The following is a 21,848-nucleotide window of genomic DNA, read 5'->3' on the forward strand; positions in this document are numbered from 1 at the left end:
AACCTTCCATTTGCTAGAGAATATTGATTACTAGCTGGAACTCTTCTTTCTGCCACAGCGCCTCTGAAAGTCTCAGAGATAAAATCCTCTCTTTTTTAATCCCAGTCCAAGCCATATCTTCAACTGATATCTTTGGGGCAGTATTTGTTCCTTGCTGTAACTGGCCTATGTGTACTTGGCCTTTTTGGTCTCCACAATTAACACCTGTGATAGATACCTACCTATTTGTTGCAAAGCTAAGCACAGAATTATGTGAATGGAAAGCATCTCCAGAGTTATCATGAAAATGTACTGTAAACGTCAGTGTCACACCCAGAGGTAGAGCCAGTAATGCCTCTTTGTTTTGCATGTGCAGAATAGGACTCATGGAGATCCTGAGGTAGGAGATGGGATACACCTGTAAAACATCAGGAGTGAAAAATTCAGAATAGCCTTTTTTTGTTGCCTCTATAACAGTCATCTAAAACGGGTCTTAATATGCAAATATACAAAGTTTCCTTGACAAATCACTTACTGTATGTTTAGCCATATAACAGTACAGAGACATGGAGCTTTTATTATCCGTAAAATAATCCGTATTTTACAGAATCACAGAACAGCTGTGGCTGAAAGGGGCCTCTGGATGTTGCCCAGGTCAGCCACCCTGCTCAGGCTGGGCTACCTACAACCAGACGCCCAGAACCACGTGCAGCCAGGTTTTGAGCATCTCCAAGACAGACTCAACAATCTCTCTGGGCAGCCTGTGCCATTGCTCAGCAACCCTCACAGTACTTCGCTACATTCACACAATTTCATGTTTCAATTGGTGTGCATTCCCTCTTGCCCTGACACTGCCCACCACCGAGAAGAATCTAGCTCTGTCTTCTTTCCACCCTCCCACCAGGTTATTTCTTCATATTTTTCTCTAAAAGGACTGGGAATTGAAGCAATGTAGAAACCCACATCACACACCTCAGAAACTACATTCTTGTCATATAAGGTAAAACTCGTAAGCCTTCCTGGATATGCAAGAGAACAAGTTTTTCCTAGACTTCCCTCCCAGTAATTCCCGAAGTGAAATACGCAATTTGTTCCCCACTTTACCAGAACAGGAGTAACTTGCAGTGACTGTGAGCGCAAGGGGATGAAATGATTGCTGTTTCCCCAGTTCTCACTAAGTGAGAAAGGTTAGATGATACAGGCAGGTTCTAACAGCCTCGGCTCTGGGAGAAGATTTGCTCAATAGAGGAAACGTGAACAGTAGCTGCAAAGGTGTTCCCTGGTAATCCCAGCAAAATAACGTTGTAGAGACTACAAACTGCTGCCCCTCAAACAGGCCTGCATTGGTCTAACAACAGGGCTTCCAAGGTGGCAAAGAACACCACCCACTCACCATCTTCCCTCCTGGAGTTCTGTGCTGCTATGGTTTTTCTGACCTGGGCACATTTGCCTAGACCCTGCTGGTTGTATGATGCTACAGCTAGGCCATCCTCCGAGGCTTGGGCTGATAGAAGGTAAGTGCAAGAGACAAAAGCACTCAGGTCTGGCACCTGACAACTCTTAGCAGTCAGCAGGCTACATTTCGCTGCCTTAATGCTCCTCCTCAACTAAGATGGAAGTTATGGAATTCTGCTCCAAATTCTTTAGAGAAATCTGCCAGACTGTCCACATGTCCACACCCCCAAAGTTTTCTATTATCACTTCTCTGAAGGAAGTTTGACTCAAGGTAAAGATTTCACAACTTTAAAAAATAAAATAAAAATTACTGTTCTTGCTTAACTTACCTAAGTTAACTAGCAAAATTACCCAATAAAAGAGAAATCTGCTCTTTCTGTTACAGCTTTTGAAAAATAAATAATGGAAGGGTAGAGAAAGCAAAAAACCTTCAAACATATATAGCAAACTATTTTAAAAGAGGCCCTCAAGCTTATCTTGTAGGAAATTCCCTTTTTTCTGACCTAAGAGGCCCAGCTGAAATGTAAAACTCTGCAATCTGAAAATGTACATGTCAAAACATAAAAAGGAAAGAATAAATTTGGCCTCAAGCAAATCGCATCTTTGGCGCATCTGGAAAAAAAAAGAGTGGTTAAAAAACAGTACATGTAACTGGCTACTCCACAAGCTGATAGACTGCACGGTCATTTTGCCCAACTAGCTGAGGCAACAAATTAGCAAAAATTACATTTCCTTTAAAGATCTTCAGTCTTGCTTTACTTCAAAATTTCATCTAAAACTGGCCCACATGGGCAGCTGCTAAATTTAATATTGAGAAAAATAGTACTTACTGTTAAAGCATCTCAGTTTTTAAAGTATTTGTTATTTTAAAAATATATATATTTAAGTACATCCAGTAAGGCTATGCCTACTTTGCTTCCATGCTAAGCTTTGGCATACTGCTATCACTCCTTATTTCCACTGTCCTCCTTGACTTACATAAGATAGTCTTTTTCTGAGCAAAGTTGAAGGTCTAAGCATTAAGGGATGCTGCTGCAGCTTGGTTCTTAATTGTGCACGGTTGTAAATAGACTAAACAAGAACTTATGAAAGGAAGGATGGCGTGAAGGAGAATATTCTGCCTTACAATGACACAACAAGATTAAAGCTCATCTGCTGTTCCATTGCAAGTTTTTGCATGTGACCTTCAGCAAAACCACTCAAGTCCTCTCTGTTCTTCATCCATGAACAGAAGCCAAAATTATGCTCTGAACTCATGGGGTTATTGTGAAGTTAAAAATGTTATTTCCATAAAAGTAGTATAGTTTTATTAAGTACAGGAAAATAAATCTGTTGTATGAGATTCTGAACAGAGACAGTTCCTCCTACAAAGCTTTCACAGACTTAAAACCAGTGCACTGACTCCACAATTCTGCAATACTGTAAACTGTGTAAGGAAAGAATGCACTAAGGGAGAATTTAACTTCACTACCACTATATGCTGACTAAATGTCATTTGAGCCAACTCCAAAGTCATTAGACGTCTTTCACTAGCTAGATCCAGCAGTGAAGGGAGGAAACAAGGTCATCTATAACAGAGCTGTACGAATTTACTTGCTACCACCTCGCAGCAGGAGTGACATTAGTGAAACTAAGCCACAATCTCTTTTTTCATTCTCATCCCAGGAGACAAAAATGAATGTTATGGTTAAAAAAAAAAAAAAAACAAAAACAATCAAGCCATTTCACAGTGATTACAATAATTAAACCTACAAATAATTTAAAGTCAGCACTTGAATTAAATATATTTCTCTTTTAGCTGGGACATACCGGAAACATGCTGACAGAGTAAAAAGGGATTAGAGGAGGTGGAGCAGCGGGTATCTCAAAGCTCATGTTGCCAGATGAAGAAAGTTCTTGGGACAAGGACTTCTGAACAGAAATGAAGTGCCTTAAGCATCCAGTAAGTAAGATGTATTATACTTCATGTAACAGCATTTAGTTTAACAGATGATGGTTGGGGAAAGAAAGACGTTTTGTTGGCCTGAAACCAAACTGTCAAGTTTTGCTACAGATTTGTATTTCCTTAAAGAATCCATATTTCAGTGTAGTTTAGGCACACAGCAGCCTTGGACATGCTCCTTGCCAGCTCACCAAACACAGGGAACTTATTGCTTCTGCTGTGTCTTCTCATGCAGAGGCTCTCATTATGTAAAAGCTAAACAGCTGGGAAACAGTGTAGAAAATTAAATCTGGGGGCTCTACAGTTACTACTGGTATCTAGAAAATCTAGGTATCACACACAGCATCTCTAGTAAGGTATTTATGTTCATTACTGCAGATGATGTTTACTTTTTTCAGTTATTGTCAAATGCATGGTTATAACAGTAATATCTTTTTTATTATTTATTTGAACTTCTGTAGAATTTTTAGGATTTTTTTTTAAAGGTACATTCACCCAAAGACTTTTTGTAAGATGTACCATATTTAAGAATTTGGTGGGATTTAATCTCTATCTAGCTTGTATACTAAACTTTTTTTTCAAAGCCCAAAGCTATTAATTCCTATACATTTTTCAGAAAGGAAATTTATAATGTGCATTTAACCGACTCTGATGCAGTAATAAAAATATCCTACTAACAGAAAACTACATCAAGTTACAACTCCCGGTAAAGAGAAAGAGAAAAATATTACCTTAACAGCAGCTACAATTGTCTGGTTAATCCCAAATGATTCTTGTGAAATTACTTCAATTGTTGATAACCCTATCAAAGACCCAGAATTAAGGACACCTCTTTCATCAATTTTTACAACAGGAACTTTATCTGGTCCATCCAGGACACGGTAACTCAGGGAAGCCACTCGGTCCCTTAAGGAAAAAACAAACAAACAAAAAAAGACACACATACACACGAAAAAACAAACACAAAGAAAAAACAGGGAACTCATGTAAATAAGTAAAACCGTATTTATACCAATATATTATGCAAATCTAAGACACAGAATCATAGAAGAGTCCTAATCTGGTATACATTTTTCTATATCTTTGCAATATAAACCGAGAAGAATATGCTCTAATCTAAAAAGGAAAAGATCCAGTTCTGTTTCAAGCTTACTTAGACAAAGTCTCATCTGGGTTTATGCATTTACTGAAACCTAGTTGTTGCCCATTGCCGATCAGTGTTATCATTTCTTGATGCAAACTTGGTTCCAAACAATAATGGCAAAGGCTACTACTACATGCAGCTTCTGTAGTCATTTTCTGTAAATGATATTTAGAGGCAGATACTCTGCCAGGGTCAATGCTGGTATTAGAGACAAAGTCAGGGACATGATTAAGTGGATCTCATCAGTTTCCAGGAAATGGTTTTGTAGACAAGGTTAATTTTTGGAGTAACTCTCACCATTGTATTTGCATATTAATAAAGTGAGCAAATACATAAACTCACTAGTTGGCATTCTGAGACATTAGCTGCTTTTAAGTATCACTTATCACAACTTCCGAAATACTATAATAATTGTTTTTCTTTTCCTCCTAAGCTTTTCCATCCAGATAGAAATAGCCTACTTTATCCTAAGAAGCCTAGTATTCAAGCTGTATTTTAGCTGCCCTTTTCCTGGCAACAGTGCAATTTTTTTGGCGGTAGAGTTCAGGCTGCAATAGTAGATAGTGAAGATGCTGGGAAAAAAGTTTACAAACGGCTATATAGCAAATTAATCACTAATTAATCAGAATAAATTGCTTAGAAGAGCAACCAAATATCAAGCCCGAAACAAGCCTGCAGACTAAAAATGTTACCTCATTTGGGAAGGACATTTTAATCTCAAAATCTAGCCATAGCCTCTGTGTGAGAAATGCAGAGAACTATTTTCTATAAAGCTTTCATTACCTATGAAAACTCTGGTGGAAGCATGCAACTGCTTTAACTGGCTCTGCATCTAAAAGTTCCAAATATCAAATAAATTATCAAGCTACTATCTAACCAACACAAGATTTGAAAGAAACCAAGAGTAGAGATAAGATACTAGTCATCACCAGATAAGTTGTGTATTATATGGATGTACTGTAATACCCTTTTTAAAAGATTGAAACAGCAAAAATTACCTTACACAAAATTGCTTTACAGTTTTGATAAACTGTTGACACAAATCATAGTATTTAAAAATGGTCTCTAACCTGTTTGTCTGAAGTTTAATAAAGGAATTTGGTGACATTAAGATCTGTTCTGTTTCCACTTCTGGAGTGACTAGATGAAGTTTTTCATATACCTGGAAAATAAATAAAAGGCACTTTAGCCTACTGCTGTGCACAGCAAGCCATTTACTTCATCTTCAAAATAACAAAAAAAACCAAAAAAAAAAAAAAAAAACCATAATCTTATGTAAGATAAAATGTTATATATAAGTTAAAAGCCAGAAAATCAGAAAATTAAACATGAATATTTGAGAAGGCGATACAGACCATCTTTTAAAAATTATTCTGAAGAGCATTCATTTCTATGGCTATATTGACACTACCAAGCAGTTTGAACAAAGAAGCAGATCTGTCAAGTGAAGCAGTGTTGGAGACCCCACGTTGTCCCAGATTATTTTAGACAACCCCTAGTGTGATCCCATGGAGGGAACGTCCACAGAGGTGCATTCCTCAAACACATCTTCCAGTTTTTGTTCCACATAAAGGAATCCAGTTCACATACTTTGAAACTGCTCTTCAAAGCATGGTAAGTGGAAACAATGGGAGATTCATTTCAAAAGTTAATTCCTGATCCAAGCTGACACACTTGCATAGACATACAAGATAACCACTACATGCAAGAAGTATTAGCATGCAAGGAGGTACTACAGAACCAAGGTTTTCATACAACATTGCTTACCTGCAAAAAGTAAAAGTCACCTCAATTTCAGGTGGTCTACACCAGAATCTAAACTCCTGAATTTCACTCAGGCATTACACCAGTGTGTAGCTATTCAGTGCAAAAACTTGCCAACAGCTGGAACTTGCAGGTTTCCAAATACAGGAACATTATACAACAACAGTAAGGGCTCAAAGATGAGCCAAGGTCAGAACAACATTTTTGCATTTAAAATTCCCGACTTCAAATACGGGCTTAAATTCAGCTCTGAAATATTAGAAAATTACACGACATCATCATACCTGAATTTGGATTTCATCAGACAGTTCTCTTGCCATGTTGTAAAACTGGTTAGCTGCAGGATCAAGGACCTTCACAACAACTTTCAGGCCTGTTCTTCCCTTTACTCTGCCGTAAACATCCATTGCAAAGTTGTATTTCGCAGGAAGCTGAAAAGAAGCCTTGGACAGAAGAAAGCAATCAAAGTTTTACTCATGGAAAGAGTTGATATTGATATAGAGGAAGGGCCACACCCAACACTGACAATGGCTCTTTGATTTTGAGCAAGTGGAAGCAACAATATTTTCTTAATGCCTATTACATGGCAGTTTCCTTTTCCCAAGATACACATACATACAAGCATGCACACACACACACACGTATTACCTCGTTGTGTCTTGTCTTTATGTCCAGAGTATCCCTCTTTGTGACAGACCAGTGGAATGTTAACCCCGGCACTGCATTGCCAAACGAAAAAGGTGTCTGACTACTGGTGATGCCCACTACATAAACTGGCATCTAGAAATAGAGAAACCACTGTCTTAGGTAATTCAAGGATGATAACTAAACCTGCACACAGCAAACAAACTTAAAATTCATTGATCAAGAGATGCTAATTCTTACGAAGGAAACAGTTTGGCTGCTGTATACGTTGCAAGGGTGCACCATGCAGTAGACTCCAAAAAAAAAAAATTACAACCAACAAACCACACCATCTTGTAAGAAAGTACATTTTGATCCTCTCTCATATGCTACATGCTCTACAAAAAATAACAAGTACCAGTTTTCCAACAGAAAAGATTAATTAATTAATTAATTTGTTCCATTTGTAGCATCAAATCACTTCATCTTAGTTAAGTCATATGCTCATGCTTTCTACATCTTTGCCTAGATGCTCTCTCTGATTAACTGTTTGCTCAGGACAACAACCTTCTTCCATATCCCCAAATTAAGACAACATAGCATATAAACGCAAAACAGGGATTTAATATTTTTTTTTAAATCACCAAAACAACCTAAAATCTCTGGCTATTTTGATTAAGTAACTTCTAGGAGAAATACAGAGTCTGAGTACAACTTATTAAAAACAATTTGTACAGTATCTGTACAATATATCAGCGGATATACTGCAGATTTTTAATATACAAAGGAAGAAAGCCTCCACTACAACTAGAATGAAGATGAAAGAACACTTCTTCAGATTAACTGATTAAATAATGCTTCTTCAGCAGGGCCTGGATTTCTGAAAATCAGTCATGTGTACAAGGTAAACTTGTCCCATTTTGTTTTCTTTAACACATTCAGCTCTGGAGCTTTGCCATTGAAAGCACATGAATTCCTGCATCAGCAGTGGTAACCCTCAGAACAGGAGGCCACTCAGGGCTGGGGTGGTATTATCAGATTTTCTAGTAAGAATGATCACAACTTGCAGGTCAAAAATTTAAGGCAATAAAAGTTAATCATAAATCAACTGACCTGTGTACCGGTTTTCATTCGTGTAATTGGTGCATGAATTCTAACAGCTGTCAGCTGTACAACTTCAACTTCCACTTTGTCCTAAAAACAAAGAAGGTCCGGCATTGTAAACATTTGTTAAGTGTGAACTGTATTTCACTTTTGGGATCCATTCACTGTTTTGACAATAGAGATTAGATAATGACGTGATTTGCATGTGACTTACTACAGAAAAATACAGATGGATATAAGTCAGTATTCGACTAAAAGATTACAGAAGAACTACCTTTTTGGTAAATTGACAGGCATTTAAAGATGCCATCTAAATTAAAACACACACACATACACTCTGCTCAAGGTTACTGACATGATGAATGATGGAGCTGAGAGGTGACAGACAGCAAGGAACTAGATCGTAGGAGTCACTGGGAGACAGATGAATAATCCCAAAAGTTAACAAACAACAACAAACATGTTGAAAGAATTTAGAAGGAAATGAAAACAGTAAACACCAAAGGTGATAATCAAGAATAAAAGGATGATATATGTGATACTCTGATGTCTTCTCTTCACAATATCCTTATATTCCTGACAGATTTTTATTTCTATTGTATATCATGGAGGAAATGTCAGATCTGGCCCTCACTGGGCAGTAGTTTTACCTTTAAGTTCATTCTGCTTCCTGACAAACATCAGGGCATGCTGCTGCTCCCTCATTACAGTGTACACCCGTATATAGGTATATATAGAGACACTTTTTTTTTTCTTTAAGTTACTTAGTTTCTTCTTGAACTGTAGTGACATCTTTCAAGCAGCAGAACTCTGTGGTATGCAGCAGCCTTCCTCCCTTGACCTCAAATGAAGAGCCATAAGCTCTGGCCCAGCGCATGTTGCTCTGAGCATCATGCAAGTCCCAGGAACTTGAGCTCCCTATAGGCCTGCTCAACAGCTCCCACACACTCTGCTAGTAGCAAGTTATAGGGACACAGACTTCAGTGGAATTCAGGGATTCATTGCTTTAACTCCTTAGACTGGTTTAAACCACAACACAAGACGATGTTGTTCTCCGTGGCCCGCCTATAGCTTAAGAGACAACAGATTGCTTAGGCAAGTTACCTTCTGACATCTACTGACATAAGATGCTGCTAAACTATATTGTTCTTCCTTGTGTTGCCTTAACCTTCTGCTGTTTTAGAAAGGCTTCTTTAAACAGGCTTTTCTAGATTTAAAAATCAAGTTGAAAGATATCAAACAGACTGTTCATAAAGTCTCCTTGGGTTATCAGTATAGCTTAGTGTTAAGATACAGCAAGATTCAGCACTTAACTATCTGCTGAAGGTATCTTCTTTGTCAGCAAACGCATGAGCTCACATGCCAGGGAGTAAAAACCCCTGCTTTCTTTAAGGAGATAAAAAAAATCAGTAAAGTACACAAGATGGCAATATTACGCAAAAAGACTCTTTGATCTAAATCCATGAGTTGTTAGAGACTGTCAGCCCCAAACAGCAGCATAATACATCACCTGGGACACCACAACAATCTTCCCTGTCTCTGCATCAACAGCTTGCACCACTCCTGTTACTGTCCCATTCCCAACTGCCACTCCTCTGATGAGTCCAGCGCTGTTGACTGACGCAATCTTTTCCTCGCTGATGGAGAAAATGATGTTGGATTGAGGTTGAGGGCCTCCTTCTGAAGTGATCTACAATTAATAACACACAGAACAACTAAATTTATTCATCAGATATTTGTTCTGGTTAATGTCACAGTGTACACCTTTCCCTGCTCAGCACCTCAATGTAATCAGTAAGAAAAAGCTGTCTGAGCCTTTCCAGACCATCTCAGAACTTATTTTGCCTGCATGCCGGTCCATCCATGATGTTGGACTGAGAAGTACGTTAAACTAGCACAGAAACGTACTGTGTGCTTTGTACAGTATGACATTTGATGCTATGTCTAGGCCAGATAGTTTAAGAAAAAAATAATTACCTCACTTTCTCTTTACCACACATGGTATAGCTCTGTGTTCTTGTTTGTATAACTAGTTCACTATACTTAACTTCATGCAGATGGCAGATTTATTAATGCTACCCTGGTATTTGACACTGGAAAAGCTTATGCTCCCTTTAACGCCAACAAACACAAAACCTTTGATCCAGCAATACAGTCAAATGCAAGGTGGCTCAAGAATGAAACTGCTCTCTTGATGGGAAGAACATTCAGTGAGAACACAGCTAACGTGGAAAATTTACTCCTAAAAAATAAATTGTACACATTTATTTTAAAAGAGAAATTACAAAAGAAAGAAAATATGTTAGAAAATGCCTTACCTGGATCATGGCCCCTATAATCAGGGTCACTTTCCTTGGCAGTAGTCTAAATGGGGGAAAGACCTAAAAATGGAAATACGAATACTTGTGTTCATGCTATTTTAATCAGACAAATTATGTCAAGATATATTACACACAAGTGTAAAACTGGGTCTTTATTTGCTTAATTACAGTGAATTGAGCATGCAGAAACTAAACTTATCATTTGCAGTTGAAAAACACAAATCTGAAACAGACTAGCATTTGCGTAAATTCTGAACAGAAAAAGTAAACAGATTATTCTGGCAGATTATTATATTATAAATTAACAAAAATATACTATTCCTGTGCTATCATAACGGATTTTGTTTACACACATATTTAATCTGAAATTATTTACTTCAATCTGTTGTGGAGCAGAATTGATTCTTTGTCCTCTTCTGTCCGTAACAGTTGCCATAAGACTAGTCTGACCTAAGGCCACCCCATGCACTAAAAATGCAGCAGTATGGTCATCAAGAGCTTCAGCAAGTGGGCTGTAGTGAGGAAATACATTAAAATACATCAGTTCATTGAATAAAGTACATGAATAACAACTGCAACGGACTTATTTAGTACATATCGGTTTCATCATAAGAACTATTAAGTGACTATGTAAATATCACAACTCAACATGAAACACAATGAAACGGCTCTTCGCAGCCTGTATTTCATTTTAAAATGAAATAGAAACAAGAATGCTAGCTGGTGCAGGCCACAACTCTGCCATGGAATCCAGTAAAAATTTCACAGGTATAGGCAACAGTGGGACAGGCCTCAAGTACACACCTTAACACGAATTAATGGAGTGGGATAGATACAGCCAGACAGTACTGCATGATGTATGCACAAACGAACAAATACTTCTCCATACAAAGCTGAATGTTTTTATTATTCATTGTTTCAACACTAAAAATCAGTCCAAAAACAGTTTTTTACCTCTGATTTTAATCATTGTGTTTAGATCTTGGAAAATAAGAAGATTTTAGACAATACGATGATTTAACCTACCTGCTTATAAAAAGCAGACAGAATGAGCTTGATAACATGTCTCCACAAATACATTTGTTCACCTCATATTATTTTCAAAGTCATGGCTTCCAAGATGCTGATGGCCACGTGAAATGTTATAGCATATGAAAAGTTCCATTAATCAGCCAACGAGACTTAGAGGGTTAAGTTAAACAATTTTTTGAGGACATTTAACAGGTAATCAAGACTTTGAAGCTCTACTTTAGAAACACAACTTTTGAAGTAAATGCATTATCAAAAGACCATTCATTGTATACCACTGTGCCTCCAAGAGAGTATCTTTATTCATTTTTGCTTGTTCTGTCTATAAACATTTGCAGATTAATAAAAAAAATGAATCCATGAACTTACACAAGTGAAACAATTTGAGATGCTGCCTTTAGTTTTAGATCCATGACAGTAAAGTATTTAGCCAGAAAAGGTTTCTTAGAGTCGTCCAGAACTCTGACATAAGCCTTAACTGTTTTTCCAATCTCCACCTGAAATACAGTCAAATCCAGTCATTTTTCATTTTCAACTATTTTAAAAATAATTCTTATTTATTGACATACATGTTTTATTTTATATTACACTTTTTGTAGAGTATGAGAGATATGGCCCAAAGCATAGATTAGCACTGCTTTTAAAGAATAATCCCTGCCAGCTATAGTTAGTATCAAATTAAATAAATGAATTCAAGTCTTTCAGCTGGCAAGGGCATAATTAAAACATCCAGGAATATCAACACTTATTTTGTGTAAGACTTACTGAAGCTGGCAAGTAAAGTGAGGTGGACATTTTTTGTGTTCATTTTTAAAGCATAACATACAGAAAATGACCCTGAGGCAAAATATACTCCTAAAAGAATTGCTCTCAAGCTCTTCAAACAACAGGAAATGTAAATTAGTGTGTTCATATAAATTATCAATTAACATTGATGTGTAAATACAAAAGTTGAGATTGCTGCTGCATTGAATATCAAGTAGGAGACACTTGATACTCTGAACGATTAAGAACCTAACATAAATTTGGGAGGGAGAAACAGGTACAGGGAGATAAAACTATTTCTCTAAGGTGATACAGCTGTAGCAGAGGGCCCTAACCACTACGTAGTACCAGCCTGTACATGTTTTAGGTTTATGCTTATGATCAGCACAAGGTATCAGGACAATCTGGATCAGCTATTAACACTGGTTCAAAGCTACTAACCTTGTCAACAACTCGGACGTACAGTTCCTGTATATCAGATACATGAATTTCAGCTTTAGCTGGTGCAGGGAAAGCCAAACACAAGTCATGAATCATTACAGTCACTGATCCTGGAAGCAGAGGATGCACCTACAACGCCAAAAGAAAATTCTACTATAGCATTTCTTATTTTCATTTGTCTGTCATTCACAGGATAAAATTTGTTTCCCTTTTAGGGCAGAAGTAGTTGGATGCCGAAGTCTCCAAGCCTTAGACACAGATAATTCTTCCACTGAGGCAAAATTAAAGCCGTAAAATGCATTTAAACAGTATCATACTATTGAACTAGTGCAAACGGCCCTGGGCAGCAACTGAATTAAAAAATCTTAATCTAGAAGCAAGTGTGTCATTTTGTTATTCTCCTTTTGCCATCAGAATAACAACAGACAACAGAAACGAATCAATGTAACTTTTCTTAGAGGACAGAAAAACAAAATTTTTAGAAAAAAATGAGGATAGAGATTATGCCTGTAAAGCATTAGTACTGCTTCCTAGGAGATTCTTTACAATTACTGCTGGTGGAAGATCTTTCCAAGTAGGAGAACAACTGACTAGTCAGGTATTTCTTGAATACATTTTTTCTTTATTTTTACGTTACACTCACCAGCATACAGCAAGAATCAAGCGATAAAGAAACAGAGCTTTGCTCACAAGCAAAAGCTCTCACAGCTAGGCACCCATCCTAAAGTCCTCTCCCCATTCACGTCCTCAAGGTCGCACTTCCATCCTTTGCCCGCATTACCTCTGCAGTTCTCTTGCAGTTTTGCCTGACCTTGCTACACACACCCCAGGGACAATCCTGACTATTCTCTCCACCACAGGAACCTTCACTTTGGCCAGAGACAGCACAGATGTCTGGTGTCCTACTCTTCCATACTTATGGAAAAGAATTCTCTGAAACAAAGAGTGACCGACAACCAAGCCTCCCAATTCAAAGGAATTTAATAAAATTCATAGCATTACTTGGCAGCACTACAGGAGTAACCAGTAAGAGGAGTTGGAACAGCTGTCATTTTGTTCTTTGAGGGCACCCCTCTTATTTTTGCCTCAAAATTAAAAGAAATATAAAGTCTTAATAAATATCAGCTGTCAGAACGGCAGCCATTCCCAAGGCAGGTTGCTGATGCATACGCTGGGGGCATATATTAACATGCATCCAAGCAAAGTGGAGAAGCAGGTGTGACACACAAACTTTATTTTATATGCTTATAGAGCAGCAAGGACAGCTGATCTGGACCGATAGCTTTGAAAGATCATGTAGGTTGCCAGCGCACTGAAACACAGCAAGGCTATCATATAGCTAGCTTTATTGCCATGATAAAAGCTAATTGTGTGAGGGCATATTTTAGTTCATTTCTTACCCAAGCCTTCCTTCTGCTCTAGAGTACACAACTGCACCACTGCAGTATTTTACTGGAGTTAATTATATTTTCCCCTTAAGAAAAATTGGAGACATAAAAAAACAAACACATAATGCCTTCTCTCCTTAAGTGTGAAAGGGATTTCTTACATCTCCACTAAAAGAATAATAAAAATAAAATAGTGTAAATATGAAAGAACGAAACCAATATATTACTGCAAGTGTCAGATAGGCTTTGTTAGCTTTCTAGAAGATGTGTAATCCTGTTCACAATGCCTGTAACCTTTTTGTTATGGGTTAGAGGTTGCACACTCAAAGTACGAGACTGAATTTAGAACAAAGTCATCCCATCCAATACCAATCCCCTTCCAATACTTGGAACACACACACAAAAAAAAAAAAATCACACATTCAGATTGCCAGACAGACATAAAATTATGTTACTTCACTCACCAAAGCAACACCTTGAGTTTCCTCATGACTCACAGTGACAATGTTTGCAACACTGGTATTAATGAAAAAGTATCCAGAACCTTCTTTGATGAACAGTTCTGCCTGCAAAAACAAAAAAGCACCACAAATTAAATTGCATCTTGCTCGTACTTTGCTAAAACTGGCATCCTTACCCACATCATAATTCTTGATATTCTAGAATAATCAGCAGAATAATGCATTACCTGTATGTCAGGGTGATTGTAAATGGAGACATCGGTAGGGCTGACTTTTACATCTTCCACTAGAATCAGCTCAATAGCAGCAGACACAGGTAGAAGAGGTTCATACTGAAAGAAACAATTCCATTTACCAGGTGTAACAGCAAACACTAAGTGTTAGAAAACGGTACAAGTCTCTTTTATGTGCAGGAAAGGATTCTTAAAGCAGATGAACAAAGAGCCAGATCTGGAGAAGTTTCCATTAATAGAACATCCACAAGGTCAAGCAATTGTTTCAGCTGCTAGCGTTCTTCTCAGCTGCTAGTGTTCTTCTTCATGTAAGGTCAGATACAGGACATGCTATCATATTCTGCATCTTTGTCCAAGCTAAAGAACAAAGGCCTATGCACTCAAGACTTCACAGGATCAATTAACCACGTCTGACATACACTGATAGGATATTAACTCAGAGACCTGCTTTAAGTTCATACAGAACAAGCAAGTGGAGAGAGAATATTTTCTTCTATTTCAAGATCTTTTTAGGATTCTTCCTAGCAGGCCACCAAAAGAAATTCTTCCTGAAATTTAAGTACATAAACACTGGACCAGATGCAAGTCTAATCATTCATTCATAACAACATTAGCTTAAAAAGGGAAAATGGTTTTTAGAGGAAGTTAGTATTATGTACCCATTTCACCTAATTAGTAGAGTGATTTCCTTGATGTAGAAAGGATGTCATCTTTCCCTAACAACATAATGACTGTTCCACTTAAACAGGGAACAGTGATCAAGACATCTTAATATACCATCTATTAGATTTTTATTTGACTGTTAGAAAAAAAATCAGTATGGACAGTTTTGAAAGGAGAATATAGCAGGCTTCTTCTAATGCATTTGAAAAAAAAAGCAAATCATCTAATTTACACAAGCAACACATAAATCCATGTAACAGTAGCAGAAGTGATGCCTACAACTACACTTTGACCAGAAAAGCTTTCTCCCAAACACAAAGACTACAACATGAGAACTTCAGTACCATTCTGCATGTATATATCCCACACTGAAATAATACAAACTTCTATCAACGTGAGAGGAAGTTTAGAGAATTCACTCTTCTTTTTATGTCTAGATGTGAGAAAGAATATTGAATATTGATGCAATAAAGCAGAGCACATAAAATTACAGAATGACTGAAGAACACCAGGTACCCTGATTACAACTCAATTTTCTCAAGAGAAAAAGATACAGAACCAAGTATCTCAGGTGGCACAGTACCATCTCTCTAATCTAGTAACTTGAAGTAATAGTCAGTCCAAGATTTGGCAGAATTTGACTTACAGACAACTGGGACATAGTATACTTCACATTATGAATGTCTATTTGTGACCCACTTTGGATTAAAAATACTGCAACCACTAGCCCCATATTTTACTCTGTCTCAACTCTATGTTCATGGTACATGATTCAGAACTGTACATAGTCAAGGACCTATTTAAATCTTGCTTAACAAAATTGAAACAGAATTTCCATTTAGAGAAGCACAATATTTTAAGTTACTTACTATGCATGTCAGGGTGTTCCACAGGATGAAATTTGCCCTTTTATTTAGTTAAAATAAAACATCACCACCACCACCAACAGAAAAGCAACTACCATTTACATCTGCCTTCTTTGCTCATCATCTCTACTTTTCGCTGCTGTTCTTCCATGTGTTAAATGTCTACAGATTTAAGTATTGTAAGGAATGGCTATTGACTTCTGTCATTACAACTCATTTATATGGCTGGCACCATATAAGTGAGTATCCTCTCCCTTCTTTATGACCAATGGAGATCAAAGAACGGGCATTAGTCAGAGTACAGATTTTACATACAGTTCATATGACAGTATCAGCCAGCTTTTGCTTTGCTCACCTATAACATCCTTACCCTGTTTTGCAAGTGGAAATAATACATTTGCCTTCCTGTGTAAAAACTGCATTAAGCACATGGTTTCTTTGGTGAAGGATAAGTAGGAGAGCTTCACCAGTTCATTAAACAAGTCTGGATTGAAAGAAAACTAAATGAAAGATGTAAAGGGAAAAGAATAGGACATATTTGATATGGATAGCAGAAAATAATGATGAAGAAAAAAAAAAGAAAGCCATAAACATTAAAAAAATCTAGTGGTATGAATCTGTCTTCAGAATTTGTTATGGAGTTGCCTTATTTTTAGATTATTATGCACTGGGGGAATAAATGTATACAAATACTACACATTAGGCATCACAGGGAAATAATTCCACGTCCTGCCCTGCCCACCCAACCCCTTGCCTCTCCCCCCAAAATAAAAAACAACAAAAAATGAGTTCTTAGTACCGGTATTTTTACTTTAGCTGCCTTGAGATGAGACTGTTGGTATCCTGTTGCAGTTGCAGAAATAGCAGTTGTTCCAGACTTGTGATGAACTAGAACAGTTTGTAAGCCTGGAACCAAACAAAAAGCAAAATAAATCTGATTACGAGGCAGGAAAAGACAAAGTATAAACTGTTCACCTCTTCCATTGTCATTCTAAGACAACAATGACTTTCCTCACTAAAAATACGCTTTTTGTTTATTTTTGTTTAATAACGCAGGCTTAAAATGCAAGTTTAGGACAAGCTGAAATACGACTGCAGATTACATTAATTTCTTAATCAAGATCAGACACTACCATATAGATTTAATCCTGGACTCTTCAAATAATGAAATGCTCATTTAAACTAATTTTTACCATGCATTTTCTTTTGACTGCTTCCATCTTCTTTCAGAATCAGTTCCATTGGCATATTAGGCTCAATATTAGCTAAAGACATTTTTGTTGATTCCCAGATAACACTCAGGGAACTGAAGTTATCAAATTTACTTCCCTGTTGGTCATAAGCAGACAAATCCAATACCGGATTGCGATAATTTGAAACAGGAACCTGAAAAAGAATGAATATTTTGAACTGAAAAGATTCAAGGGGATTTTTAATCACGAAAAGAAAAAAAAAAGTTATTTTGAGTTCTGTAACACTTACTGTATCATTCATTACGTGAGTCATATTCATTAAAATAAGCCATCAATGCAAAGTCATTAAGTTGTACTTCAACTGCAAGGGGTTTTTGCTGTTGGTTTTGCTTAGTTTTAAACCAGTAAATTACTCTAAACCAACACCAAACTACGCTGCTCAGGTATATCGTATTTTGAATTGAAAGAAATAAAAAATGTTGCTATTAGTCAGAAGATCTAGCACAAGATTTTAATGTTCATCTCGTGTAATGTGCTAGCAAAAACAGTGCACTGATATAGTCTAACTCTTGACACATATAGAGCTAGAAAAATAGGTGAAGTCTAAAATGACTTATAATATGCAAAAACTTATCTTGTTGTTATGTAAAAGAAATAACATTAAAAGATTCCTCAACTCCATATGTATTGCAGTTTTATGAAACTAGGATGACTTGCAAATACCCTTAAGCAATATGAACACAACAAGAGTTTACTCGGCAGACAAGGTATGACAGCACTCATTTGGATACAGAAGAAAGTTTTAATGCTTGGTAATCTACACATACATATTTGTCCATGCACTACCACCCATATTTGCAAAACTGAATAAACCTGATGTCACTGAACAATACACACTGCACATGCAAATGGACACTTGTAATAATAATCTAATAATAATGCATGGTAAAATATCTCTATATATACTCAATGGAGTATTTCGATTAGAGTGAAATGGTACAGGGAAAAAGATTATCCTTAAAAACAGCCACTGGAAACATATATACCCCCCCCCCTTTTTTTTGTTGTTGTTGTAAAAGTTCAACTTGCTTTCATTCGCTTCTCCCCTTCTGCTTAGCCCCAGTTTTGAGACAGGTCAGGTTCACTGAACCCTTACAGTGATTCTTTTGTGAGAAGACACAATATGTGTGCTTTTGCATATACTCCTGTTTTCTGATAACATCTCTTTATAAATGTATTCAGATGACCACTGCAGGAAACTCACATTTAGATTATTCTCTGCAAAAGCAGTTAATGATACAAGTGCTGCCCACAATCCTGTAGCTACTGCAACCCTCGCAATCTTCAGATCAACTGTTTTGTTTCTTATGTAGAGGTCCAAATACTGATTTATATGTTACAATAACACTTTTTTGTTTCTTTTCTCAGCCTTACCACTTGCTTGTTTTGTTGCAGCAAAGGGCAGGAGAGATCAAGCTGAGGACTTCCATAAACAGGAGTCAAAGTGAGTCGTGAAGGGACAGCACAGATAAGCTTCACCACAGCAGGCTCAACTGCTGGAAAAGGGTTGGTCACCGTGGGATTGTTTCCAACTGTTAAGGCAATAACCTAAAAAATTATGAAAACAGGAAAGTGAGGAGAGAGAAAAAGACTATTCAGTTCAGGCACATTCTATTTCACATATCTCAGTTATACTCTGCTGTCAAAAGACACAAGCAAAATATGTTTCTTGTGGATTTATAGCACCATTGAAGACACATGATTTAAAAAGGACACACATTTCAAGAGAAGTTCTATGCCATTATCAAAGTACTATTCCTGGAAACTTCTTCTAGGTATTCATGTTTACTACTATCTAGCTTGACACAAACAAACCTTTCGTAACTTAAAAAGCTAACAGGCTGTTTTTTTTTCTTGTCAGAGTGAGAATAGAACAGCTCAAAGACAGTATTTATAGCCAGCTGAAGATGTTCAAAACATCTTGAGCTTTATTTTACGTGCCCTCTTTAACCCTCAACAAAACAAGTTGGACATAAACACAGAGAAGGTTATCCCAGCAGGCTGAGGCAGATCTGGTTATCTGCCTTATGTAGCCAAAGACACACAGATGCTATCTCTTCTGGACAACACCGAGGAGAGTCAGCCAATGCATCCACAGTCACAGGCAACAAAAATATATTTGGTCCTTTCTCAATCTCCAGTTACAGAAACAGAATTATAGGAACATTCAGGTTGGAAAAGACCGCTAAAGATCATCCAGTCCAACCTGTAACCTAGGACTAAAGTCCACCACTAAACCACACTACTAAGTTCTAAACCTATACTTTTCTTGAAAACCTCCAGGGATACTGACTGAACCACTTCCCAGGGCAGCCTATTCCTATGCTGCACAACTCCTTCAGTAAAAAATTTCTCTTGATACCCAATCTAAAATTCCCCTGGTGCAACTTGAGGCCATTTCCCCTTATCACTTTGTGCATGGGAGAAGAGCCTGACCCCCATTTCACTACAGCCTCCTTTACGCTAATTGCAGAGTGAGGTAAGGTCTCCCCTGAGCCTCCTTTTCTCCAGGCTAAACAACCCCAGTTCCCTCAGCAACTCTTCTTAAAAATTCTTTTCTGGACCCTTCACTGGCTTTGTTGCCCTTCTTTGGGCATAAAATAGCTATACTTTGTACAGTGTCTGCTGAGGAAACCAGTTAACCAATTTGGCAGCCACACTGAAACGCTTAAGCGTCACAAAATTACAGGAGAAAGAAAAAAATGAAATCAAAGCTAAATGCTTCATAAAGCAGGACAAATCACTTCTGCACGTTGGAGAAAACAAGACCAGGTGGAACATGACTACAGCCATTCACATGACTGTTATTTGTTTGAATAAACACAATTACACTGTCAGATAACTTGGTTCAGAGGAGCAGGTCAGACTGAAGAGTCCGTCTAGCGCAGTAACCTTCTGCTACACTCCTATTTATGTAAACTGAAGCAAGCTGCAGTTATTCGGATCTATCTGTTCTAATGCATTCTACAACATAAGGTTACTGTGACTTGGCTTTATACTGCAATAAACCCATCATAAACCACTTTATAACGTAACATTATGAAATAACTCTCTAAAACCTGTACCAGCATCACAATGAAGAAAATGCATAAACAATGTACTTAATGTGAGTTCTTTACTGGCTTATTATAAAAACTACTCATTATTTAAAAGGTATATGGTATCATAAATCTGTCTGAAGCCTGTTCTCAATTGCCTTAGCTCAGCATTTGATGAAGGACAACACAAACACCTTCTGGCACTTACTTGCTCTCCCAGACTTTTGCAAGATACTCTAACCCAATGCTGGATGTTATTCCGAGATGTAGGAAGTCCATATAAAGACAGGCCAATACTTTCTTCATCCTCAGCAGTGATGTTCCTGAAGAACTTGGAAGGCTCTTGTACCCATGGTCTAGGTCCTCCCTCAAATAACATATCTTTAGAGGAACCCAGAGTCACTAAAGCAACAGATGGAGGATCAACAGTCTGGAATGAATGACAGCTAGGGATTAATGATTCTATTCACAAATACTTTGACTGTACTTTGCAAAAGAAACTTCCTAGAAGTCCGATTCGTTGTTTTGATTAGTCTATGTTTTTTACTTACAGTGGTTTGTAAATCTGATTATTTCAGAACCGAGTTGTACCAAAATGATTAGCATCACCTACAGCAATTCGACCCAGTCAGATTCTATTCAGTAGAGCCCAAGGATGCAGAGAAAAGTTAACTATGTTCTACTCGCATCTCTTTCATGAAGAGCTACCACAAGAGAATGACTGAATATACTCTCCTGAGCACAGAAATCTAACACATTTTTTCAAATTTACATCACTTTAATGAATGAAATAAAATCCAGTTTTACTCTTCAAAAATCCTTTCACTTTCTCTCTCCAGCACAGTTCTGTGCTCATAATTGTTTTTGTACCCAAGCTTTACTTCAAACCTCTACAAGAAATTTCAGATTGATGTGCATCACTGGGATAGACTGTGCTGTTTATCATCACAGAAATTAACCTGACATATTAAAACACAATAACCATTTGTAGTGTGTGTTCCACAACCCCATTTGAGTTTAGTAAGAAAGAAATAACAGCTAACAAGAGATGGTTCAATTCTTCCCACAGGTGCCTTTAGGTAGGAAGAGAGAAGCATGGGAAGAGTTGGCATAAATGTTCCTCTTTCCTCCCAGTTACTCCTTGGTTATATTTGTAATATAAAAGGTAAAAGCCCAACGGGAAAAACAAGAGATTTAGTTTTGAGTGTCTGCCTGCCCTTTGACTCCTGTTTATTTTTCCTCACTTTTTATACTATAAATTGTTTTATGATAGACATCTGACAGAAAAATGCACGCATCCTCCATTTTGGGGCATCATAAATATTTCAATCTACAGAAAGGAGGGAAACGAATATGGAAATCACCATCGTACACTTCA

General features: G+C 37.3%; 1 protein-coding gene across 1 annotated transcript in view; it reads right to left on the reverse strand.

Moving 5' to 3' along the window:
* The window catches only part of NUP210 (nucleoporin 210), a 66,241-nt gene that overhangs the window by 10,700 nt on the left and 33,693 nt on the right, over window positions 1–21,848 (reverse strand). Inside the window, exons 15-31 of the mRNA XM_048046159.2 lie at window positions 20,679–20,900; window positions 18,807–18,980; window positions 17,373–17,565; window positions 16,979–17,085; window positions 14,645–14,749; window positions 14,421–14,522; window positions 12,569–12,697; window positions 11,732–11,859; window positions 10,710–10,845; window positions 10,331–10,393; window positions 9,523–9,702; window positions 8,022–8,102; window positions 6,933–7,064; window positions 6,569–6,727; window positions 5,591–5,682; window positions 4,108–4,282; window positions 222–397 (exon numbers count right to left, since the gene is read on the reverse strand). Coding sequence (XP_047902116.2) covers window positions 222–397; window positions 4,108–4,282; window positions 5,591–5,682; window positions 6,569–6,727; window positions 6,933–7,064; window positions 8,022–8,102; window positions 9,523–9,702; window positions 10,331–10,393; window positions 10,710–10,845; window positions 11,732–11,859; window positions 12,569–12,697; window positions 14,421–14,522; window positions 14,645–14,749; window positions 16,979–17,085; window positions 17,373–17,565; window positions 18,807–18,980; window positions 20,679–20,900 — 2,354 coding nt within the window. The remainder of the gene's footprint in view (window positions 1–221; window positions 398–4,107; window positions 4,283–5,590; window positions 5,683–6,568; window positions 6,728–6,932; window positions 7,065–8,021; window positions 8,103–9,522; window positions 9,703–10,330; window positions 10,394–10,709; window positions 10,846–11,731; window positions 11,860–12,568; window positions 12,698–14,420; window positions 14,523–14,644; window positions 14,750–16,978; window positions 17,086–17,372; window positions 17,566–18,806; window positions 18,981–20,678; window positions 20,901–21,848) is intronic.

The sequence above is a fragment of the Anser cygnoides genome, chromosome 10 (assembly GCF_040182565.1).
Source record: "Anser cygnoides isolate HZ-2024a breed goose chromosome 10, Taihu_goose_T2T_genome, whole genome shotgun sequence".
In the NCBI taxonomy this organism is placed as follows: domain Eukaryota; kingdom Metazoa; phylum Chordata; class Aves; order Anseriformes; family Anatidae; genus Anser; species Anser cygnoides.